Source organism: Nelusetta ayraudi, unplaced genomic scaffold (assembly GCF_046127955.1).
Source record: "Nelusetta ayraudi isolate G7.1 ecotype Tasmania unplaced genomic scaffold, CSIRO-AGI_Nayr_v1 ptg000094l, whole genome shotgun sequence".
In the NCBI taxonomy this organism is placed as follows: domain Eukaryota; kingdom Metazoa; phylum Chordata; class Actinopteri; order Tetraodontiformes; family Monacanthidae; genus Nelusetta; species Nelusetta ayraudi.
The window spans coordinates 1,422,055-1,447,985 of record NW_027466144.1 but is presented as its reverse complement, the minus strand read 5'-3'; the positions used below and the strand labels follow the sequence as shown (position 1 = coordinate 1,447,985).

Here is a 25,931-nt window from a genome sequence, read left to right as displayed (position 1 = left end):
AAAGAAGGTGGAATATCTGGATAAAAGACGTAGAAATGCCCCGGGTTGGAATCGAACACATGAACTTCTTGCATTGATGAACCGCAAAGGTCAGAAACGTATTGAATTTCTTATTTTGTTGCTTCACTATAAGGATGAGTGTTTGTCGAGCAAGTTCCTTACAGAGCCCAGTCTAGAGCATTTTGCACATTTTGGAGCAAGCAACAGCATTAAACCGTCCTCCAAATGAGTTCATTGGTCACTAAATAGAACACTGTTATTTAGATGGTTTAGATGCCACTCCGGTAATTGTGTTAATAGGAGCGAAGTTTAAATATGCATTTGATAGCGTTTCACTATTTAGAGGCATATGGCACAGCATCATGGAACAGAGGGAGTCTGCTCTGTCAAGTGGAGTCTTCACCGACTTGGTGGCAACTGTGTCATAAAGTGGATTTGCATAGGGAATTAGACACAGGTTTGCTCTTTGCTTCACAAATCTCCGTTATTGCTGCTGACAGAGAGGATTTAGTAAAAAAATTCAGCTTACATAGATGCTAGAGGAATTCTGATGCTGTGCGATTGAATACGCTACGACGTTATGAGGGTGTGCGATGCAACTTCAAAAGAGTTTCTATGGTCATTGCAAAAGAACCGTTTCTAATCCCAATCTCCTCAATAGTGACATTACGTTATGATGTTGTAAAAAAATTTGATTCACTGTAATCTGCAGACCAAGGTGCCGTCCCCACCCCTCTCATTTCTTAAATAAATACCCCCAGGAATGTAGGATATTGCTGATTGGACGTGGCAGGAACGTAATAATGTGTTATTGATGCATTAGTGTCTGACTGCGGCTGTCAGGCAAAATTCAGTACAAGTTCATGCGGCGCACAGTGCTGCAGACGACTGTCGCAGCACATTCATCACCGCCATGGTCGGAGCGCCGTTTATACCTTAAGCACTGTCCAAATTAATTTACTCTCCTGATCACATCCAAGCCTCGGGATGGGACACTGTAAAACGCTGTGTGGTCTCTGTGAGACGTGTTATAGTGTTGCCTTCCTTCCCCATACCCACCCAAACTAAATAAGTTATTGTAATAAAATAATGAAGTAATAAAAGTCCCCCCCCAAGCAGCATTTTGACTCTGCTTTATGGGGCCTCATAAGATGCTGTGGCAACAGATTGCAGCACACTTGACTTTACCGCCATCTCATTAAGTGTTCTATGTCAGCGGTGTCACAACGCATTGATCATCGTTGGCGTAAAGTTAACTTGACGGCAAGCATGTTGCATTGAGGGACTCGTCGGCGCCGTAATTATCGGCACCACAGGGTTGATGTGAGCTCACTCACAGCTGATGCTGTTCTAAAACACATACGGCGGTGAAAGGGAGGTGCCAAACAGTGTGCAGAGGCTTTGTTTCAATGGATCCAGAGGCAAATTCCTCAACTGACTTTAAATGAGATGGTAATTATGAAAAGATAAAGGTAAATACAAGTTTCTATAAACAGTGCAGACATGTTTAATGTGACACCTGTCATTTGTTCGGCTTTAGCTGAACCGAAAACTAAACCATGTGTGCAGCTCAAGAGAAAACTAATTTTCATGTATGGTTCCATGTGATCTCCATATCAATATAGCTCGATGGTAGCTGCCTTGAGGAGTCAATCAGCGAGTTTCAAAGCTCAAACATGTGGCCTGTTCGGCCTTTACACAAATCTAAAGTGTCTCCTTGAGTGGTCTGTTGATCAATACTAGTTCACACATATTTTAAAACCCAGAGTATTCTACCAATGCCTTAGTCTGGATCCGGTTCTTCTTCTCCCCACACTGCAGCATTGAAACTTTAAAGCTAGCCACACACACACAACTAGACACAACTGCCAAATGTATTTGATCAAAAACAACACTTGAATTCAATAAATCAAGAACAACCAACACTTTGACAGTACTCTTTTAATAAGACAACAAAGGGATTTGTTCTGATTCAAGACATTAAATTATTATGTGATAGCATTGTCGTCACTTATGTGGTTGTAACACAAAGGACTTTGTCAAGTCTAAAGTGAAATGTGAGACAGGAGCTCACTCCGCAGACTTTGTTCCTCTGTCACATTTTCTGCAGTGGCTGTTCAAGATTCAGAGTCAGGGGGGAAAGAGAAACACATCACTGCAAGGAGAGGAATATTTAATAAGATAATTATATATTTATATTGAGCTGCAGCTGATTCTACAGTTACGACCCGCATTTAAATAGAAACGCTGTAATAAGGCAGCTGGTGGAATTATAACAGGGTTGGAAAAAAAACAACAACACAAAGAGCCTTTTAGACTTTCAGCTCTGCATCAGGAAACAGTGAAATTGGGGTCATGACCTGAGAAAAAAGGGAACAGCTGTTGGAGGTGGCACATCAAGTTCACTCTGTCATTTAGAACATTTCCCTTCAGTCTGGTAAATATGGGGAAAAGCTCGTCTGTGGGATGGAGCATGTTGGAAAATCACATACATATGATTTTGCTTTGGTTTCATGTCGTACCCTCCAAATTAAACATGTAGGCTCAACATCCAGTGTTTCCTCAGAATTGACCTGCACTACGATACTACAGTACGATCATTGACATTTTCTAAACTCATTCAAGGCCTGCTGATCTGATAAACAGGCCAGTGAATGAATTCAACAAATTTTCTGCTCTGTTTGTCAACCAAAAAATGAAGAATGACAGTACAAAATCTTATAATCTCCTTTCTCTGCACTGAGATACTGTGAGTGGTTAGATGCAGATGATGACAAGGGTAAAGAACGTCAACATTTTTCTTTAAACATCTGTCTTTTGAAACAAGGATTCGCAGACTCAGTGACAACCCAAAGCAACATAAATCTCGCATTTCCTCCTTGCCGCCGGGCTGCGCTGGCTCTTTTCTGTTGCTTTGCCATGATATTAACACCGGGGTGCAACCGCAGCGGTAATTCTAAAGCAAACGAAGGCCGTTCTTCGCCGTGTTTGTCTGGCTGTGAAATAAGACCCAATTACAGGCGTTCTGAATTCAGCCGCGATGCCTGACGCCTTTCCTCCTCCGCCTGGTTTGACGTCCTGTCAAGAGAAGTAAACAAATGTGTAAACTGACAGGTCAAAGGTTTTTCGGCACACGAAACCAGACTTTGCCAACCTGCCCGACGGCGAGCCGAGCCTGGCTTTGTGGAGGGCAAAGAGAGCGCAAAGAAAAATCTGGGAGGAAAATGCAGAGGCTCTGCATAGAATTAATCGTGCTCAGACTGTGACAAGGAGCTGGAAAAACAGCCTCGCGTTCTGATGAACAGAATAATTGGCTTTTAGATGGGAGGTAAACAGTGCAGCGGCTCGACGGAAAAGCGCGCGCGCACACCCACACACACACACACACAATGCGAGCCGGCAGAAAGGCCCCTTCGAGCCGTGTGACGACCGAACACGTCTCACGCGCTCACCTTGTTAACGGCCGTCAGATTAATTGTCACATCACAAAAGGGACATTTGCATCTCGCCGCGAACGCCGGCGGCGCCCCGTGGAGACGGCGGCGCGCTGACCTTTCCGCCGTGTGGCGGCCAGGAGAGACCTGCCCGCCAGCAGCATTGTGCCGCGGCGACGGCCTGATTGTTTTGTGCCCTTTTGATAATTAATTAACACAACTACACGACAGTTCATTTGCTCGCACACGGCCTGACCCTTCCTTGCAAGAAACACTTGGACAGACAGAAGCTGCGCCTGGCTTTGGCTGGCGGTGTTTGCGTCTGTCAAAGTGCGCGCGGACACGAGCGCAAACTCTTTCTGGATCTGCCGCTGTTTGAATGAGGCATATTTGCATAGAAGAGGGTGTCATTTTGCACGTAATGAATCATTTAAATATATTCAAATGAGCCTGGCGCAACCCTGCCGCTACTTGCGCCGATTTTCACGTTTGCGTCCCCTCTGTGGATCGGAATCACCGTTTTTGGCGCCGTTTACATGGATTTTCGCTTTGTGGATCTACCCCTAAGTGTGACTGGGACCGACCTGTGTGGGGTTATTGCCATTGATCTGCAGCACGAGCCAGTCTGTGCAGTTTCCTGATTGTGTCCTTTATTTTAATGATGCAATGCGGCACATTAAAATTATAATTTTCAACCCCCAGCCCTGACGTCAACAGAGGAAGACAATGGTTTTTGGAAGAGAAGATTTGGGATCAGGTTGGGCACTTGAAGACAAAAATAGGACTGTGTGTGTGTGTGTGTGTATCCAGGCTGCTCTCCAGAACATGGTGCCATCCTCCAGCCAAACTGCTTTCTGGCATTGACTGTGTCAGCACATCCACTCCTAGAGGAGGATCTCAGGCTGCCGAACACTTTCGTTCTTCTGAATCTGAGCGAGCGGATGGACGAGGAAGTTGGTGGGCAGCTTGCCGGGACCCTCGAACACGTTCTGAGGCAGGGGGCGGTAGAGAGCCACACACACACACACACACACACACACACACACACACACACACACACACACACACACACACACACACACACACACACACACACACACACACACACACACACACACACACACACACACACACACACACACACAATTGTTCCCTCCCGTGGACCTCGTGGGCCGTAGTGAATGGAGTTGTTGGCAAGGCAGGTGAGGCTCGCAGCGAGTGGATTAGCTCCCAGCCTCGGCTGTGCGTGCCACGAGTCTCTTGGCAGAAAGGACGCCCGCGGCCCACCACACCGGGGCTTCGCTGCAGGTCGTGCTGACATTTAAAACTCCCGGCCGTTCGTCATCCCTAGCGTTTGGGTTTGGTTTCCCCGTCAGTTTGATTCATTAAGGGCAGATTCTGCGGTTAAGGGGGGAGAGGATTCAACGTTTTCAGGCCCCACTCGAAAAACTCTCAGTGTAATTTCTCAGCTTCCTCGTATCTATTAACAGCTAAAAGGCTGCTTGCAATTTCTGTTTTGTAAACTGGAACAGGCCCACGCTGACTAGTGATGTGTGTGTGTGTGTGTGTGTGTGTGGTTTTCTTTCCTCCCACTTTTTAAATGTTTGCACAAACAGGCAGATTGTGACAAGAACGGCACATTTATCCAACAGGGATTTCAACCTCGTACACTAACGACATGAATATTAATAACGCTCCCGCGCTGTGTGACACGCACAAGAGGCTTCGCCCGCATCTAATTGTCACTGTGCGGAGTTGTCGTTCTCAAGCGGGACGTCGGGTTTGTGCACATTTGGTTAAAAAGTTGAATCTTTGAATTAAATGCATAAATCAAGGAGACAGTCGGCAGTGTTTTTACGACATGTTGACATATTTAATTATTTATCCAATCCAAGGTATTTTCAACATACTCGGATCAACTGCAGGGCTTTTCGAAGCATTTAACCAAATGAATATAATAAAAATGAGAGTAACGCACCCGGCTCCTCCCCACAGTGAGACGACACCAAGCGCTCATGCATTTATTACGCAACTTAAAACAACAATCTTCAGCTCGGCTCTTAAATTACTTTCAGATGAACTCCCTCAACATGACGATCAATGTAAAGGCAGTGCCCCTCCCCTCCCCACCAAAAAGATAGCTGCGTGACCTACATATCAAGTCAAGTCAAAGGAATTGGTTTATCTCCTTGTGACAGTGTCGTGGGACTTCACAGTCCCTCAGTAGAAAAACCATCAAGGGAGCAAGATCAAAAAAAAAAGGGGGGGGCATTAAAAAACAGCTGGAGGGCAGTAACGCCTTCCCAATAAAGACCTTTCAAATATCCCCTATTTTCTCTCTTCAATATTCATGAGTGCATGCCACGGTGCTGTTTTTTTTTCTTCGTTAAACACCACACACTCGTATTGCATTTTTAATAATCTGTCACCACAGCAGTTGACCTTTCTCAGCGTAATTGAAACAGATACACTTGGACCGCTTTTCCTCTTGCATGTCTTTTCCCTTCCCCACTCCTCCTTCCTCCACCCACCTCTTCTCTCGTTCCTCCTCCTCTCTCACCTCCTCCCGGGCCAGCGCATCAGGATTTAGTCCCTCTGCTCTGGTCACCGCACCTCGCTTGTCTCTTAAGCAACAGTAAAAGGCTGCCCAGTGAACTCTGTGTGAATCCGCCACAAGCTCTCCGCTGGTCTCAACGCAATCGTCGGAAACCACGACGGCACTGTCGGACAAGAAACAAGCATTGGAACGCTCCCCTGAAATATGTAAAACGCAAAAAAAAAACTCTTGATAAATTGCGCCATGACTCCGACGTCCACTACAAAAGAAAGCAGCAGCTTCTCTCCCCAGATTTGGATCAGCACCAAATTAAATTAGCTCTTTGTGGGGCTGCACCGTATCGCTCCAATGCGAAATCCCCCACTGTAATCGTGCAGAAACTTGGAGTAAACGGTCACCAATACACTCCCTTGGCAGTCGCGGCAAAGCAGGGGTTCGTTCCGCTCACTTACGTCGAGATGGCGCAAAGGAACAAAATTTGTCATGTCCAAATTAAATGCGATTGCAAAATGTTGCGTGGAGCTGTGCTCAGGCGTCAGGGGCAAAGGTAAATCTATAGAAATCCACAGGTTCCTTCACCGAAGGCAGTACTTGCCGACGGGCAGTGAGATTTATTATTTTCAGGAGTTGGTATTTTCATCGGGAGCCAGTGTGCGAAGGCTAATTAATTGATTGTTGTGACATCCCCAGCCATATGACTGCAACTGCTGTTCCTCTATCGCTTTGCCATTAATTACAACAACGAACAAAATCAGTCCACGCAGCTTGTCTAAAACTGAAGCTTCTTCACAACCAGTCGCTCCTCTTTCCTCAAACTTGAACAAGAAATGATTTCCCAAAGTCGGGAGGAAGTGAGTTCAGCAGTCGAGCAGCTCTTCCACCAAAAGTGATCCATTTAACCATTATGACAGCTTGTGTAAACACACTTCTGAGTGGTCGGTCGAGGTTGTGATGCTGCCGGTGTGCGTCTGAGGATTTTTTTTTTTTTGGTGATTATCATCAGTGTTCCAGGGACGAGTGCGGGGAGAGGAGAGGAGACTCTGATAAGACTTCTGACCGTCTTTGCCAAGACTTGGATTGTGTTGAAAGTGTAATCATAAAAAGGTAATTTTTTTTCCCCTTTTTTTTCTAAAATAATCTCACTTGCATTCCCACAGCCAGGAGATAACAGGAACATCATTCTCACTGCTGAAGCTATTAGAACTTCAGGGCGTCACACAAACTCTGGAGTTTGCAAACAGAAGCTGCACAATTAGATTAGAAATTAAGGAAAACTTCCTGCGACCGGCAGACTTGTGCTTTTAAACAATTGCACTCAATCTTTGCACTCCCCAAATCTATTGATGAAGACTGAACGCAAAGAAAAATCTCCAATTCATACTAATTATCCATTAAACCTGTGCATTACACAGGGTACCTTTTCAAGCAATCCAGTCATGACTGTAAAAAACCAGGAGGTAAAAACTTTTAGCAATAGTTGACATTTTTGAGTGCAGAGTGTGTTCAGGTGCTGAGGGGGCAATTAAAGGTTTAGTGTCTCCTTGTTCTGAGGTGACTCAGCCAGAAATTGACATTTGCTCAGGAAACGGGAAGCGGCTCTGACCCGAAAACGATCCCACTTCAGGCCGTTAATGAGGAAATCAAGTGCTGCAACATTTTGTGCTCTTTGTGTTAAAACTTCACGCGTGGCTGATCTCCCGCATGCACGGCCGGGCGACAAGCTGCCAAGGAGAAGAACTTTCCGTCGACGCTTCCTTTGCACGCAGGTCACCGCACACTGCTGCTCTTTGTATTCTCACTGAGGAGCAGAGCCAAAGAAAATAAAGAAAAATAATTGAAAATGAAAGAGAAGTGAGTGATTCACGAATGTGTCACAAAGTTTTTCCATGCAGAGCGCTATTGCTCTCTGCCCCTTCACATGAAGCGACACAACCTCCGCATCGATCTCGAAAGCCGACCGAAGAGGAAGCGCTGACAGGACAAGCACCGGCCCTCATCCATCAAACCAGGTGTAAAAATCAGCTTTCAGAGCCGCAGCCTGCGCCAGATCCATGAAATGTGTGCAGATTCCGGGTGGTGGCAGCTGAAAACATTTGTCATTCCAGCAATGCAACCCTGTTTTTTCCTGCTGTGGCCCACTGGACTTGATGACAAGCACATAAGAGCCGTGGCAAAAGAAGGGAAATTTCCTGTGGGTGGGAAGGAAACAAATATCAGAAGGAGAGAAAAAAAAATAAAACTATTTCTGGGTTAGAGGAGAAACAGAACATCTGGGGGGAAATCAGCACTGCGGTCGACAGTGTCGGAGTGCGCAGCTGATCTGCTGAAATAACCAAACGTCTGTCCAATGTTTCTCCTTTGGTTTATTTTACTTCAGTAAATAAGTTGTTTTTTCTGAGAAAATAAAGTGTATCCAAATTGGTACCAGCCCACCTGACGCCACTGGTGCAGCGACTGTTGCCCGTTTCTGCAGAGACTTTCCACAAACTCTCAAACGCACTCACTCACACACGCACAAGACAAACATTACTGTTAATGCACAGTGGGCTACCGTCTGAAATGGAGAACGTGGATGAAAGTTGCTTACAAGCTCGAAGGTGAAGCAGATTATTTTGTTGGCTCTCTGCCAAACTGTCGCTCAGGCTCTTTTGTTGACTCACCCGGCGGTGATGGGAAACACTCGGCGGCCAACGCCACTGCCGCCGCCACCCCATGAGTCCAGTTAGAGGTTTGATTTATTGAAATCCACTGGGCGCCCTGTGCTGAGTCACCGGCTCTGTTGATGGAAGCTGGGCGACGGATACTTTAGAGCTGCTCGGTCGCTTTCACTCCATTCTGATTCTCATTCTATTGAAAAGACCTCAGCGCCGCCGTTGTTGGCTGAAGAGGGCAAAGAGCACAAAAGACTCAGCTGACAATCAACTCACTTCATTCTCCCCTCATATTGTTCATTTCCAAGACCTCCTGCATTTTTAGCCAGACAATGTATTCTACACTTAAATTGTGTACTACCATTCCCCACTTTTCATGACTGACAATGTACATTTTTTAAGATTGTGGTGGTGAGAGAAAAAAACATCCGAAGTCAAAGGAGGCTGCCGTAACAACTTTATCACTTTTCACTGATAACATTGAGGACGTGTCATACAAGCGCCGCTGTCGCCTCGCCTTCGCGGCACTGACAAAACCCATCCTCCCTCGTGGCCTAAGTGACTGCAGAAGAAGCCGCGAATGTTCAACTGGAGGAGGAAAACAAAATTACAAGCTCTACTTACGCCGGCAAACATAATTAACGCACACAGGAACTGACAGTGCACCTGTTTATGGTCTGAAAAAAAGGAGGAGGAAAAAACACACCCTGCCTCAGGAGCAAATCTGCTGCAGTAGGACTTCATTTGTTATACAAGTGCGCCGTTCTGAAATTGTGAATTTGTCTCCCGTGTTTAAGATGCCGTGCGTGCTGCTGTTATTGCGTGAGGTTCTAGTGGTTCTGGCTCCGGCAGCTTATGGACCTGCATCCCAAAGTAGCTGCTGTGTTTGTGCACACATATGTTGCTGCCTTTTGCATGTTTCCAAGTGTGTGAATGAGTGTTTATGTGTGTGCTTGTAGAAGACATGGATATAAGGAGGCAACCACATCTTGTCGCCTGCTCTAATGGCTGCATTCTAAGCCATCTCCTTGGGCCAAAGGGCTCGTGTTGCGTTCCTGGGAGCCGATGCACGCAGCAGCGCCTGCAGCCGAGCCATTTATCAGTGCAGCTTAGGCTGCAGCTACTGCTCAGCGGCACGGCGAAGGCTCCTGCTGACATTCAGAGGCATGGGCATAAAAAATATCTGAGAACAAAATACATTTGTGTGAAAACAAAATATGTTGAGTATGAACTAGTTCTGTTACACAAATCCTGTTAATATACAAACTAACCAAATTAAATTGAATTTCCTTCCTTCTCATCTACCTTGCTCATTTTGAACATTTTGGGATTATTTGGGTTTGTTACTCAACCCCATTTCTTGGACTGCAAAATGGTGCTGACATGAAAACACTAGAATGGTCACTTAGCGGGTCACCAAAAAAACTAAATGCATCGTGGGAGATGTAGTTCATGGTCAAAGTACACCCTGAATACCTTAAACTCTGGCAGGCTACAGAAAATGACTGTGCTTGACGCTTCAATTAGACAATTACCTGGATTGTTGGTTAATGAAGCTATAAACATTTTTTCCTTTAAAAAAAAAAGAGCTAATGAAATCTGTTTGGCCAGGAGGAACACAGCCCGTGCCTGATGTGTACTTGGGGAATAATTTTCTCAACTTTATGGACTGCAACCCAACTCGGTATGGATCTGAAAATGCCAAGCTCATTAGCATCGAGCGGCCAGGCCTGATGAAAACTAAGCCGTGATTTCAAAAGGCGCTGATATGAGAGGGGAGGATTAGCAGCCTGTCAGTGTGCTGGAGGAAAAGTCAGACGGAGCCTCTGCGCAGCTGACTGAGGCATCGGAGTTCATCTTTGCTAAAGGATCTAATGGGGATTTTGCAAATGCTGCTGCAAAGACGCTGAAAAAAGTGATCAATGTCACATATGCAATACTTTTTTTTGAAGGAGAGGGAGGGATCCATTTTAAGTCATTATTATTTTTAAGTGTTGTGAAATATATATTAGAATTAATCTCATTTCCTCTTGGAAACATTTGGCTTGTTCCCTTTCTGCAGCCAGTTCCTGGATTCATATTTCAAAAATAACCCACACACAAAGGGAAGGAAAAAAAAACCCACTAACGGTTGATTTCAGAGCTGCTCATAAAACATCCAGGCAGTTCTCCAAAAATATGCAGATAATTGTTGAATCCTGTGTTTCAGCTAACACGTTGCACTTCCTGCCAAGCGATTTTCATTAATAGCCGTCGACATACAAATGCAGCGTTTTTTCTCAAGGCACACACTTAAGGCATTTAAAGTCATTAGACATGAAAAGGCATCCTTGGCAGCGAATGGGAATTAGTCTTTGATTTATTGGAAACGCAGCTCCATATGCACAGTTTGTTGAATTAGGTCAACCAAAAATGTGGCAAAATTCCACAGGTATGAGAAATGTTCCAGATCTTTGAAACAATCACAAAAAAAACAACAACATAACAATAAATCCTCTTGGAACATGCAGCGATAATCCTCTTGTGCGACAGCAGGAGGACTGAAGGCAACGGCCATTGATTGCGCCATTGATTGTAAGGAGGCGCTGGATTGAGTCAAACAATCGGCCACAATTACATTGATTGGATGAGTCTACGATAGAGCGCCGCGGCTAAACAAAGAGGAAGCAGTCGGGGGGGCCCGGAGAGGACGGAGCGAGGTGATGAATGATTCAATAAGTATGCCGGACCGGTTATTTTGTTTGACAAGCTGATGAGGCTCCACGGCGTCCTGCGCTGCATGCTAACACGCAGCTCGCATCCTGTAGCGTTGCAGCCTTTTTGCAGCCCAAAAGGAGCTCCAGAGGAAAAGCAGGGCGACAAGACAGGACAAATTCTCCGTCTTTCATACCATGTAAATGCTTTGGGGGAAAAAAAAAATGTTCCCCACACTGGTTCATTTGCAACATCATCTGTGGCAACGCAGTGTCCAGCTAGGAACCACATCCCAGCAGCCTCCTCCAAGTCACGCAGGAGCCTCTTTTCCTTATTTTTTCCATTCATGCCTTTCCAGCATGTGGAAATCCTTCCATCTGGACGAGCTAGATTTTTTCCATGCCAGTTATGAACAGGCATCCTTCTCCAATCAGCTTAGGGAATGGTTTGTGTCCTGAAGTAGATTCCCTGGTGCTGCAGTGACAAAAGAAGTTCTTATCAAGTGAAATAAGATGTTTGCTAATAATTTGCCCACTAAAGAGTACCGGTGGCGTCCGAGTCCTTGTTGACCAACTATGAAGAAATATCTCAGAGATATCACTCCTACCTCACTGTCAAAAGTAGCAACACACTCATGGAAACTCGAAGTCTTTAAGTTGCTTTTACGACGAGACAGTGGGCTGTGGGCAATGAACTGAAATCAGTAACTCAAACCCTCTTTGGCTGTTAAAGACCCAAAGTGAACACAGGCAAGAGCCTGCACGCCCAGAAAACTCAACGAGTTGATGTATTGACGATAAAAGATAGTTCTTAGACTTTATAGTTCCTGGGATCCAAATGCATTGTTTGAGGTCTGGCGATTTATTTTCGATGCCATCCAAGCATCAAAAATAAATGCGAAAGTGCCTCAAGCACAACGTCTGTTTGGCCAAAACCTGAATCAAACACCTCGGCGAGTCTGGGTGCTAAAAATGCTGCATCAGTCAGTTTCACCTCAGGCGCTTCAGACGGGCTTGTTTTCACATCCTCCGTGTCCTTTTCAGTGGCAGTAACCCAGACCATGTCAGCAAACATCTATAAATAAAGCATAAGCAGCAGAGCACTGCGTCAAAATATGCATTTTGTCAGAATCAGAATCAGGTTTATTGCCAAGTAGGTTTAGCACTTACAAGGAATTTGTTGTGGTGTGGATGGTACTTTAGAGGACAGCAGAACAAAAAAAAGAGGGCAGTAACTGTACTAAAACTATTTGGAAAATATACAGAAGGAGGTCAGCTATACAGTATATACACTTTGGATAAGTTACAATTGGAATTTACAAAATTAACAATGAACAGCAAGTGTGTAGTGCAAGAGTGAGTGCATTTCTGCTTGTTTTGCAAGGAGTTAAAAACGCTTATTGCTACTGTAAATGAACAGAAACCTTGTTTATCCCGTTGTCGGTAATTAGCAACATGTTTCATTTACCCCTTAAACAACTTTACAAACTCCTTTAGTGGTGTCTGTTCAACAATTTCTCACCAATAGTTTTGCATAGTTGCAGCCAGTTTAACCTAAATCAAATCAATGTCAACGATCAGCAACATTTTCAAGGATGTTGCCAATTAATAAAGACACTCCATCACCCCGCCAACCATTTCTCTTTCATTTTTTTAAAAACACGTTCTTGACCACTGTCCTCTCACAAACATTTTTGCCTCTGCTAATTAATGTAAACTTGACTCGACACTGAACTGTGACATTGAACCAACCTCTTTTTATTGGACAGCTGCACAAGTAATTAGTCCGATACTGATGCAAAGGAAGTTGCTCAGACACGTTGGTCCTCACAGACGTGACAGCATCAGGCAGTGGCTGCATCCTGTTTATGGCAGCAGGTCCATGAAATCCAAGGCGCTCTGTTGGACCGAGATCCAGCAACTGTGGAGGTCGCTTGTGTACGGTGACCTCGCTTTCAAGGATCCAGGTATGTTAAGGGGGTGAAATTGAGGTTTGAAGCGCAGGTGCCGAGAAAATGAATAATAATAATAATAATAATAATAATAATGAACATAAAAAGAACCAACGGGTCTTCACCTTGCGATGACCTGCTCTGACTTCAGAGCTGGTCTATCGCCGGGGCTCAGTCCCAAATGATGCAAGCTTTGCTTAGTGAGAGCGTTATCCTGCTGGAAGGACACAAGAATCAAACTATCCTTTACGTCCCCTTTGTACACTCGTCACTTGCAGCCTGTAGCTTTTGTCAGAGGCGACAAACAGACGGCTAAATATGCAGCAGCACCATCTCTCGGGTGGGAGAGGGTGACATTATTAATATGGTGCAGAATAATACGGCACTCAGCCTCAAGCATGAGGACCCAAGCTGCAGGACAGACCACAGTGAGGCTTCACAGCAGGATTAGAGGTGGTCTTGAGTGGTCGAGATAATCTATTTGACTTTAAACCATGCTGCACACCCGAGCCTCTTCCACAGAAATCTCTCTGTATTCTGCAGGTTCCCTGAATAGAGCTTTTAAAGTGAGACTCTGCTCACAGAGGGCGAGCAGCTACAGACCAGTTAGTGCAGTTTGTCGCCGCCGCTCATGTGAGCTGACAGGGATGTCAAATCGGCCCCGCACCAAAATTTCCATCTGAATTCTCAAAGAATTTGGCTACGCCCTCTGCAGTGAGCCTGTCGTTCCGATTGTGATTTCACGATTCTCCGCGACTCAATAGCCGCGGTGTAAATATACAGGCTCCGAGCGACTTGTTGCCCATTAAAGCCGCCAAGTGTTGCCGTGAAGCAGCAGCACACAACAACGCACATGCAATATGAATGAGGTGCGTTTGTGAAGAATGGCGGGCTTGTTTCCCGCATCGTCCTCAGTGGCGCCGGGAGACGGATGGGCGCTCAGTTGTGTAGCCAATTACTGTAAGAAGATGGGCCAACTAACTGCAATATGGGCAGGTAATATCCCCATAGAGCTTTGTCAACTCAGTCCGCTTCCCTCTCCTGAGCTCATTCATACCTACAATACAGCCTGCTTGCTATATGGAAATCTTTTCTTCCCTTTTCAGTGAGCCGACTCTCAGAAGGGGAGAGGGAGGAGTGGTGGAGAACAAGGCGGCCATGTCAGCGGTGCAGCAACATCAGGGCCAGTCGGTTCGGGCTGTCACTGCCTCGGCCACTTCTGTTATCGCCGCCAAACACATGTCCACCTACGCCGCGACACACCGGCTGCTAATGGAGCATAAGACTGAGGTGGACCTCCTGTCCACCGCTGGCCGCTGTGCCGCCTTGGCCGGCCCACACTGTGAGGCACGGGCACGGATCTGCTCGCTCGCAAAAAAAATAATAAATAAATAAATACAAAAAAAAAAAACTGGCATTTTCTATGAATTATAAATGTACTTTCTCCTCCCGATACACCTTTTTCTTTTCAAATCAATAACAAAACCCCCATTATGCTGGTGGTGGGGAGTGGGGTGGGTGATTTCCATGGAGATGGACGACAGACCACTTTGCTGGAGGGAAAATAGCTGTAATAGAAATGGTAATGTCCTTCCTCTATCTGATCAAGGCCGGGTTTGAGATGCTTTCTCTGGGTGGCAATTTGGGTTATAGGACTTTTCTATTTCCTTCCTGTCTGTCTTTGTTGCAGCTCCTAATAACACAAGGGGGCCTGGCAGAAAAGCAACTCTATGAATTTGATGTCCCTCTTCTCTGATCTTTCAGATCCAGCATGCGCATGTACGCACGCGCACGCAAGCAAGCACGCACACGCACACACCCCTAATCCTTTTCATGGTGCTGCATGGCTGAAGTGCACCACAGTATGCAATGGACAGAAAGCAGGAAAACATCCTAAGCACATTAGGAGTGAGCACATTAGAGGGCTCACAGATGTGGACGAACACATCTAACGCTCTGTGGCTTTTTTTATGCCCAAGCCTGCTGTAAATAATCTGTTAGTTTGTGTCTGTGTGCATCCAGAGTGCACATTGCACTGAAGAAGTGTGCTGCCGTTGGTCCGCCTTGATATCGCGTGAAAAATGCATGAACGCAAGGGGAGCCAGAGATTTAAAATTCAGTCGGCACCCAATGGCTGCAATAGAAACTGGAAAAACGTGGAAAAGAGGAAAACGGCAGCAGCAGCAACACTGTGATGGTTTACTCGCTGGAACAGAAACATAACAGACGGCTGTTCCCTTTAGTTCTGAACCACTGGCTCTTGTTTCGCTGCTTCTTTAAAATTTCATCAACACTTTGTTCTGTTTTTTAGTTCGACTTCTGGGAAAGAAATGCATCAAATACAATGTGCACCCACGTCACCACTGTCATCATACTAAATATAATTTAGACTGGTGTGGAACTGAAAACCAGTGGGAACACGAAGCCTGGACTTGATGTGAACAGCAACCGCAGGAAGGTGGCTCAGCGGCAGAAACACCTGCTGCCTCTGCGACTTCTAATTAGCAGCATCAGCCGCAGGAGGAAGAAGGCAGTTCCGGGTCAAGAAGAGGCCGCTGCCCTTCTCTGCTGGTAAACAGTGAGGCCATGGTCATAAATGTACGAAATTTAACACTGGTTGCCTTTCCTCTGGCCAAACAACACATCTCATGCAATATTTATGCTGATGCATACTCCAATTTTTCAGGAGATCTGAGCTTCAGGCTGTTTTTTCTCCCCTCTCCTCCCCTATGTGGGTGTTAACTTGCAACTGCGGGAGGAAAATATACACAGAGAGAGAGAGAGAGAGAGAGAGAGAGAGAGAAAACACACACAGAAAAGCGAGAAGTTGTTTGAACACCGGCAAGAAAATCAAATCTCATAAATCATAATCAAGATGCTGCTTGAATGAAAATGAAGTTTCACGGCACAGTTTTAGATTTTTTTTGCCTCCAATTTCAGACGTATCTGCCATTAGTGTGCTTATTGCGCTTTGCTGTGGAAAATTGCCCAGTTGAGGGAAGTGATGGCTAATTGCAGCCTTGTAGGAAAGATTTCAGTGGCAGACAAAGGGAAAATTAGCCAACTGACGTGACAAAACTATACAAATGGCAATGTTCGATGTGGCTTTCAGGGGTATGTCAAATATTGTAAATATATTTCTATGTTAAAGGAACCGGTGCTTGCCCGCTTAACAATGTTTATCTCATTATCAAGATCCCCGAGCTGTCAACAAAAATGATCTCCCTTGAGCCGCCATGTCCAGTGAACACTTGTTCCGTTTTAATAAAATAAGTTATTTTTTTTTTTAGAAAAAACAACAGACGCAGCTCAAACATTTCAATGTCAAATTTCATGATTTTGAGATTTTTTGGTTTTAGTTGGAAGGCTCTTGAAGGCTCGATGACTCTCCCAGACGGTCTGGCGTGTGAAGAAACTCATCAGAGCGGAGTCGCGTCGCTCGGGATGAGAAGAGCACTTGCATGAGCCGAGCCCCCTGGGGGGGAGGAGAAGTGGCCATTAGTCAGGAAAATGATTTGATCACTTTTGTCAATAGCAGCGCTGCGAGTCGCCGAGCATGAGGAGGGGCATTAACCTCGACCTCGCTCTCTGCTATAGCTGCTTTCATGTTAACTTTCTGGCTGAGGAACAGAGGCTTGTTCGCAGTCTGAAACTAGTTGACACTTGTGGTGGGTCGGTTGTCAATTTGAAAATTTCAGATCAAAAACCTCTGGCTGGAGAAACTCCTCCGCCATCCTCCCCATCGTCTCTCTCCTCCATCTTCCGTGGCCCGGTCAGAGATCATCAGCTGGGAAGGGGCCGACGGAAAAACGTTCAGCCTGGGACTCCCTGCGATTCTCACATCACTGTTTAAAATGCATTAGCTGGACGTGGCGTGAGGAGATGGTGCAGCTTTTGCCACACGCTGCAGGACCTGCAAGCAGCCACGGAGGAGATTCAGGTGGTTGGGAGCAAGTGTTGCCACCCCCTCCTCCCCTCCATCCCTCCCAGCACCCTTCTCCCCCACCCCACAACAAGAGCATGACTAAGAATAATAGCGCTCGGCGATGCGCCGCGGCTGTCTGCGCCGTTGTGCACAACAACATTGATTAGATTACTTCCCTGACTAATGGCCACTTCCCCTCCCTGAGAGGGGGAAGCGAATCTCTATCTGATAGTCACTCATCCGTTCAGCCCGGCCCTTTCCACCACTTCTTTATCAGTGTATCTCACTGTCGCGCTGACTCAGATATGCCAAAAAATAATTTAAAAAATGTGTATATCGATATATTTTATTTGACCTCGTTACGAAAAAAAAGAAAATCAGTAAAATGTGCCCCGGTGAGGAAGTTGGACGGCTCCACCAGAGGCTGTTGGTACGAGGGCTTACAAAGGCAACACAGATTATTGCCCTCTTGTCTATACTGCAGAGTTTATTTTTCAGCTATTGAACAAGTTAAATACTGCAACAAAGTGAAATTATCAGAAGGGCTCGATAAATACCAAAAGACATTTAAAAACATTTAAGATGGAGGGACAACACTAAATAAAACTAGATATTGGAGTGGAAGGCAAATCTCAACTCTGCCTTTACATCCTATGCATTGCTGTATGAGCGGAGCACAATTTAAATGTCAATCAGGTTTAAAATCTTAGTCATCAGGACGGATTTAGACATTCTGGTAGTGAAACAAGAACAGCCGTGCTTGCAGCCTAGTCAGTCGTTTGAACCGTCACTGCATTACGAAGAGGCAAACTTATTTTGGTCCAATTTGGTTCTTGATTCAAGTGACTAACTTGCCAAACTTTCTCCTTCCATTAATCCCCAGTGGAATTAATATTCCCGCTTTGTATGTCCTTGGTATTTATCTGCTTGTTTCTGGCATTTTCCCCATTCAACACTCGACTCAATAAAACTCTGACCTGAAGGTGACCATGAAGTGGAACGGAGCACATCAACAAAGCCGCTTAAAATTTATCCCACATGATCTGACAAGTAACTAACAATTTTATTTTGAATTAACTGTTGGCTCCAAACCAGCCTTTTCGGCCTCCACGTCCACAGAGTCGCGCCGCCGGTTGGGTTAGCTTACAAACTGGAGGAGTGAAAAATTGTGCAGTTTTGGCAGGATGGGCCCTTCTGATGCAAATTGCGAGGAGAAGCTTGGGGTCGTGTAACGGTCCGAGAGCAAACAACGCCAGCTAATTACTAACGGGGATGCAAACCCCTAAATAAATATTGCAGACACGAGACAGGCGGCGCAGATGTTTTTTGTTGTAAACGTGACGGATGGACTTTGCTCTCTCGCTCCCTCTCTCCCTCACACCGCCAGCGCCGAGCAATAAGCGTTGCATGATCACAAACACCCACACAAAGCAGTTGCCCTCCAAACACACCAGAGCTCCGACAGATGGATGTGAAGCGGTTTTTAATCAGAAAACAAGCCGGCTCTGTTCAGGGGAGGCTGCGGAGGCAGGTTGCCTGCAGAATGTGGGAACCAATGATGGCATTTCTGATCAATTCGAGCCAATCAGGCTGACTGGGCATCAGATTTGTTTGTTGTTGGGTTTTTTTTTGTTTTGTTTTTTTGTTTATTTTGAAAGACATCCTCCCACTATGATTGCTTTGTCCGGTCCGTCTGGGATTGTAATTTGCATTCCATTAGAATGGACTCTCTGCAGTATATCAGCAGCAGCAGCAGCAGGCTGCCAGTGGACTGAGTGTCTGTTTGGCAGGGAATATACTGGAAAACAGTGGAGGAAAGAAGCTCCGTATAGGAGTCTATCTGACCGCCATCTGCTGAGAAGCCCAGAATAGGTTGTGTGTGTGTGTGTGTGTCCTTTCTGTGCAAATGTTTGGTTGTCTCCATCTCATGTTTGCTCGGTTAATCAATAGCGGCGCTGTCGTTCTCAGATGACATACAGTTCAGGCATCCTTGTCTCCTCAGCCTAATCAGATTAACAGTGTATACCCTCCATGTGCGCGCGCACACACACACACACACGCGCGCACACACACACACACACACACACGCACGCACACACGCACACACAGTGGCCTCCTGGCAAGGATTTACCACTCCGACACGCTGCCAGTCTTCCCACATAAGGAGTGGGACGTAAGGGGAAAAAAATCTAATCAAAAGCACAGGCGGAATGAGCAGAGATATCCCGGGCTTAAAGTGCACTGGTTACCGTAACTGGTGGCTGGAATGCAGCTACATTACGTTTCACAGGAAGTATTAAAAAAAAGAAAGAAAGTGCAGCAGAGATTTGATCCATACTGACAAAGCAGCCGGATGCAAAACAGGAGCCAGAGTCGCTGTTCTCCTCCCCCACCCAGCAGGCCGAGCCGGCGGCGACGCCGCGGTCGTCGTCACTGTCTCCGGCGAGGCACAGAAACAGTAGCGCTCCTCCGCATTCCTTTTTTTTTCTCTCAACAGTCTCGTGATTCTGTGCCTGCCTCCTCATCCATGTAATGCCGCTCTCGCGTAATCAGTCGAGAATTTAATTTCATAGACAGGGTTTCAAACAAACGCAGCCGCGAGCTGTTTGCCATTCACCGCATTCATCCATCAGCTTCTTATTGAAAATCATTCGGTGAAGCCCCACTGCTCCCCGTAAATCCTTTCAATTTACTCAACTGCTTCCTCAGAGCGGTTTTTCCTTTTTCTTCTTCCTGCTTTCCTCCTTCCACGCACTGCAGCGGCAGCGGCAACCAAGCGTCCTCATTGAGAAGCAACCCATCAAAGTTGCACTGGTCCCTTCCTCTTCACCCCAGGCAGGATTTTAGCTCTCTCCATGTCTGCAAATTGGTCCAATCGTGGAAAAGAAAAGCAATTTCAACAACAACCACCAAGGTATATTTAGGTTATAAAAAAAAACAAAAAATTGTGAAAGCAATTGAAGTCAGTCCAAGGCCCATCCTGTCAACACATGGATTCTGTATTTTTCTTCAGTGTAGAGCTTCCAGAATTGTAACTATATCCTCATTATGCAAGGTCTTATGAATTTAATTCTGTACACCTTTGGCAAACTATTGTGCCCGTGTTGATTCAACATTTGAATGGATAAATTATTGTGGAAATAAATAAGTTCCATCTGACAACAATGTGCACTTTGGCGAACACGACACAAGAAAACTTTCAGGTCCAGTATTTTCAGCACTATCTGCCAGTGAGTGGCAAACGACTCTCGGGGGTGGGGGCGAGAGAGAAAAGGTTAATATTTTCACAGATAAGTGCCTCCTTCTCGGTTCTAATCACATATCAAGAGTTGTGAATGACTTTTCCTCGCCTTTCGCATTAATTACAGATTCTCTGGTAATTTTCATTAATTACAGAAACGCCTGCAGTTCATCATCGTTATTCTCTTTGGGTATTTGGGTTATTTTCCGCATTCAAAGGTCGAAGAACTCGTGCGTGTCGATAAGGAATCGCGGCGGCGATCACATTAACACTGCGGGCGTGAACATGAAAGAGCAATGAGGAGGAGGGCGGGGGTTGGGGGGTGGGAAGGGGGATGGAACACTGCGACGCTTCTGATGACTTCGAAATTGCTCTGTCTGTCTGTCTGTCTGTCTGTCCTCTGTCTGTCTGCTTCAATCCCTCATCAGATCAAATCCAAGATTCACACCGCTGTCCCACTGGGGGGCTGGTGTGCACTGCCTGGCCAGTGATGAATTCAGAGTTTACAGTTTACAGTTTAAAGCATTTCCTTTTTATCATACATTGGGCTGACGGTGACGCAGGTCTGACGCGTCGGCTTGTGTGTACTTTGGGCGTTTTGGACTTGCAAGGATACCAAAACAACGTTGACTACATTCAGAAATGATGAGACGATATGGAAACATTTTTTCCCTTCAGTATTTCACCACACCAAGCACATTACACATGCAGCTTGTTTTCCAGGTTTCACACTGAGCATGTGAAAAATGCATGAGCCTGTACGGTGTGTGTGTGTGTGTGTGTGTGTGTGTGTGTGTGTGTGTGTGAGATGCTACATGACGTAAGCCGTGCAAACCATTGGAATTTTAAAACACGTGCGCCCTGCAAACGGTAAGCACGGGTGCCGCCGCCGCTCTCAGACCTCGAGATGTTTCTCGCTGCAGGAAATAAAGTGGGCAAGTCTCATCAGCTGCGCTGTCGACGGGCGTCTCGCCTGCGACAACGGCTTTTCTCACGGTCTGCTGAGTGGCAAGCAGACAAAATGGGTGCAGTCGTCCTCCGACCGAGGAAAGGAACAGTCTGTTGCTGTTGATCTTTCAGCCAGTCGGTGGCAATTAAGTCAAAGTACAGATAAGTCACGGTCAGATGAAACCCACGACTGAACGTCTTGAAAGAGCTGAAATCAGCGCGAGTCAATAAGCACAAGCCCGAACAATGACCCACTCCGCCACTTCGATCCCTGTTGTTCTCTCGCACTCATCCAAAAGGCGGTGGATTAATTCCATTTTTCTTCCAATTAACATTTTTGATTATGAATGGAAAACTCTCGAGGCTTTTGCCTGCCTCCCTAAGAGCCCCCGCCGCTTCCCAACACTGGCTAATACAGCGATCACAATGAAATCATAAATGCTTGCATATGGAAACAAGTCTCATTTTGTTCTCTTTTCCCTCCCCATCCTGTCATGAATAGCACTAAATTAGCATGAAAGGTCACATCAGCACCGAGTCGAGGATGCCAGCGCTCTTGTGATGCTCGGCGACGCCTGCTTTGCATAAATCGTGCAGTCCCTTAAAACCCCGTTGACGAGCAACAATATTCTCCTTTGAATGATTCTCTCTGTTTTTCTGGCAGATTTATGGACGGGCTGTCCTCATATTTGCATGTGTGTTGTTTGCGAGTCAGTCCGTTGCCAAATGTCTTTAGCGAAATGCTCATTGTGTCTTTTTTAGCTCATCATGAAAAACACTGAAAATTTGTGTCTTCATTGGCTGAGGCGGTTGAGGTAGAGAACCATTTGTTCTGCTCTCTGTGTCTGATGCAAAATGGTGACAGTTTGGTGAGTTTGTGTGAATGTGGATCTCTCCGGGCAAAAGCACATTATAGCACAAACATATTCACTGATAACATAAAAAACAAAACAAAACACACATTTCCACCAACACGCAAGAATGAAAACAGGAGGCTGAATGTGTTTATAGTGAATCTGTTTTCCCCCACTTTGCTACTTGGCTTTTTTCATGAAAGGAGATCATATAATTCATGGTACTTTTTTCAGTTTCTCGCCGGGAATTACACCCCCATTATTTCTTCCACACTTTCAATTGATTGTGACCGACTGAGCTCAGATCATGAAAAGCAGCCTTCAGAAAAAAATGACTCACTTGGGTGAGCTAAAAATAGCGATAGGCGTTCCCACAACTTATTTCAAGAAAGGTCAGTGCTTATGGCTTAAAGCGATAAAATTAGCTTGACTCGTCAGATTGTTATTAATGTTGACATTAAACTGCTTATTTTTAGCAGATAAACTGGATTTGCAGATTTTGGAATCTAATCATTGTACAATAGCCATCAACACTTGGGAATTTGTGCTTAAATGTTGCCTGTTGATGCTAAAAGATGTGAATAGATGTGTCCACATTAACAGCAGTTACATTACTGCTTAAAAAGAAATGTGATTGTGGAGCTATTTGGTGGCTAATGGCTCTCGATTCATTTGATACACGTTTCTTTTCCAAAAAAAGGATGATAACAGCATATTTTTGTGCCGATTTAAAATTGCAGGAAGGAAACATGCTATTTTTTTCAGAGCCCAATCTGACCACAAACCCCCCCCGGATACCCGCCTATAGCAAGACAGGAAATAATAGAAATGTGTAATCCGAAAAGATGCTATCCATCTATAGGGCAGAGGAGCACATCATGGGCTTTGTTTTTTGGCAGCGATGAGATTTGTGTTTTAATCAAGAACCCCCGGAGCTCATTTGTTTGTATGTGTGGTTCAGCCAGAGGTTGAGCTAATCCCCCAGCAGGCCAGAGGCTCTGATCTTTCATTACATGTTGCACTGAAGAGTGTGTTGGGAGGCAACACAGCCAGTTGTTCTCTCCTCAGACAGCCTTTTGTGCTTCCAACACGCCTGCGTGAGACGAGGGCCACAACGCAGAACTATCCCCCCCCCTTGGCGGAGAGAACATTCTCCGTTGAGCCATTAATCAGCAGCTCGTAATCTCAATTTCTTATTCAAGGCTGGCCAGTTACAAATGAGGGAACAGCTGCAGGCAAGAACCGGGAGGAAAACAAGATGTAAAGATTAGCGATGGGAGGCTCGATTCTTTTTCCTAACTCCAGCTTGGAGTCGCGTGCCAAGGGGAATCTGGGTTTTCCAGTCCCCTGAAATCACTGAGTCACTGAGTCAGCCAGAGCGGCTAGAGATCTGTCAGCGTTTATTGTCATGGATGGTGCATGGAAGGTTTTAAATACAAGCTACAAGCGCATGCATTGCTGAGGCTTCCTGTGATACCATAAAACAATTCTAACCAGAGACTTGCCTGACCTTCAGCTGTATTCCATCTGATGATAAATAACACAATCATCTGCAGATTTAAACAATCTTGTCCTCCCATCACCCGCAATAATTCAGAATGTGTAGTTTTCCCTCTACTTGATGAGCCATTACTTCTAGTGTCTATAAATGGTGCCGCCTTGTGTTTTTCCCCTGATCTACGATAATTAGGCATCTCTGTATATTAATTTACAGCAACCACAGCTCTGGAAATGTCAGCATGCCGAGTCTCACTGGCTGAATTGAACAGTGAGCCAGTGAGACGAGAAGTGGGCCGTCCGTCCAACAGCAAGGCGTTTACAAGCTCTCTGGGTTTTTTTATTCTTCTCCTTGCATATATATGAGCCATCACATTTGTGTGAATCAAATATTTGCTGTTGTCACGTTTCCTTAAATAATATCAGAAGCAGCAAAGGAGAAAACCAGCATTGAGGAATAGACTATTGTGCCTCACAAATGTATTCCGAATATTGGAAATGCACCATAGGGGGGACAGAACTGTAATTTGCGGTCCCTTGACTGGGAACAATAGTGACTAATAAAGCACAACACTGGGTTTTAACGCTTTCATTTTAAACAATGTCATCCACTGAGCACGAATGTTCAAATAGGGTGCATTGATTGAATGTGCAGCCTCCAGCTGGTCAAAATCCAAACAGAGAAGGACAACGATAAATATAGTTTCTGCGACCAAGCATAGGAGATTATCAAGATTATTGCTAGGCCTGTGTCTCTTGCTATTAAAAAGAAATAATTAAATAAAAAAGATTTAATCACTGTGAAAGCATTTTAGTCTGTAGCACAATATGTTCGAAAAGTTGAGGGTTGGAAAAAGAGGACACGTCAGTCGCATGAATTGTACTTTGTACTTGTTCCAAACAGTGAATATTTTTTATACCTTGACATCGCCGTGAAATAAGTAAGAGAAGGACAACGTTGATCTGCGGAATGTGAAGTCTCAGTCGCTGCGATAGTCACTGCCTGTCCTGCACATTCACTCCCCCTCCCTCCAGCTCTGTGAGCAGGCAGTGGTAGGTGAATGAAGACGCTGAAGTCGTTACGTAAATGTGCCTCAGCGAGAATCTCAAGGCCTCTGTGCTCAACAACTGTTCTGCCCGCTCTTTGCTGCGTTATGAAAGGCTCCCACTTGCATTTGTGTAAAAAAAAAAAAAAAGATCCTGCAGCCCTTAATTGACTGCGACTGGTCACGAGTTTAGCTCAAAGCCTTTGCACATTAAAAAATACTGGTTGAAAGCCCTAATACAGCAGCTGCATGGCAAAAAAAATACACAAGCCTAAAACATGCAAAGTGTCTGTCTATTGTCTACTGTTGGAATGAAGCCAAACTGTGGTTTGTATGGCAGCAAACTGAGATGAAGAGGCAGCGACCCACTTTAAAAAAAAAAAGAAAAAAATAAGTGCCGCACCATTGGTACTTTAAAGTCACGTCGAAGCTGTTGTCCCAAATTGCTCGACTGTGGCTAACTGGGGAAGGAGGCCTGACACAGAGAATATGCGATCTCCTCGCGGAAAGCAAAGCAGCGGCGAGCGTTAATACCCCTTGATGCGACGTGACAGTTTCACCACTTAGCCGCCGCGATGCCCAAGTAGATCTGGGTTACGCCGCCTGACGTCTCCCACTCGGTCCTCTGTGGGCCCGTTTGTGTTCTATTAAATATGTGGCTCGGCCCTGCAGCCGCTAATCAAACTTTAAAGGATATTTATATTTTGCATGAGATTCCTTTTTTTATGTCGGACTCTCTGCAATCGGCTAAAGATCGGCCTTTTGTGTGTATTTTAACATGGCATTACGAGTGAGTGGCTCGTGAGTACACCCGTCTCTCCCCTCAACAACACCGCAAACCAACACAATGTCAAAAGTGCTCCAGCTCCAGCCTCTGATGTTTTAAGCACTCTGTCAGTGCTGCCACGAGGACTTCGGCTACGACCCTGATCTTCCTTTTAAAGTCAGCCAAGTGGCCGACGCTGCCCAGGGAGAGGGCAATCTTTTTGTCTTTGTCGCGGGATTCATGGTCAGTCGACCGTGGGGCTGCCTCGCTCGCTCGCAGTGCAGAAAAAAAAAAGATTTAAAAAAAAAAGAAATCGTTCAGCGGGCTATTTGAGGAGCTTAAAAACTGTGCAAATGCCGTGAAGTGC

At 45.5% G+C, this 25,931-nt stretch overlaps 2 protein-coding genes across 8 annotated transcripts in view; one reads left to right on the top strand and one right to left on the bottom strand.

Annotated features, from left to right (window-relative positions):
• Positions 1 to 25,931, top strand: part of rbis (ribosomal biogenesis factor) — a 123,322-nt gene that overhangs the window by 58,940 nt on the left and 38,451 nt on the right. The window lies entirely within an intron of this gene.
• ralyl (RALY RNA binding protein like) overlaps positions 1 to 25,931 on the bottom strand; it is a 96,815-nt gene that overhangs the window by 47,771 nt on the left and 23,113 nt on the right. For 4 of the 6 annotated variants that reach the window (XM_076047709.1, XM_076047710.1, XM_076047713.1 and 1 more), the window contains exon 2: positions 12,330 to 12,410. The exons of the other annotated variants lie outside the window; for them this stretch is intronic. In XM_076047709.1, the coding sequence (XP_075903824.1) occupies positions 12,330 to 12,410 (81 nt within the window). The remainder of the gene's footprint in view (positions 1 to 12,329; positions 12,411 to 25,931) is intronic. 6 annotated transcript variants of the gene reach the window in all.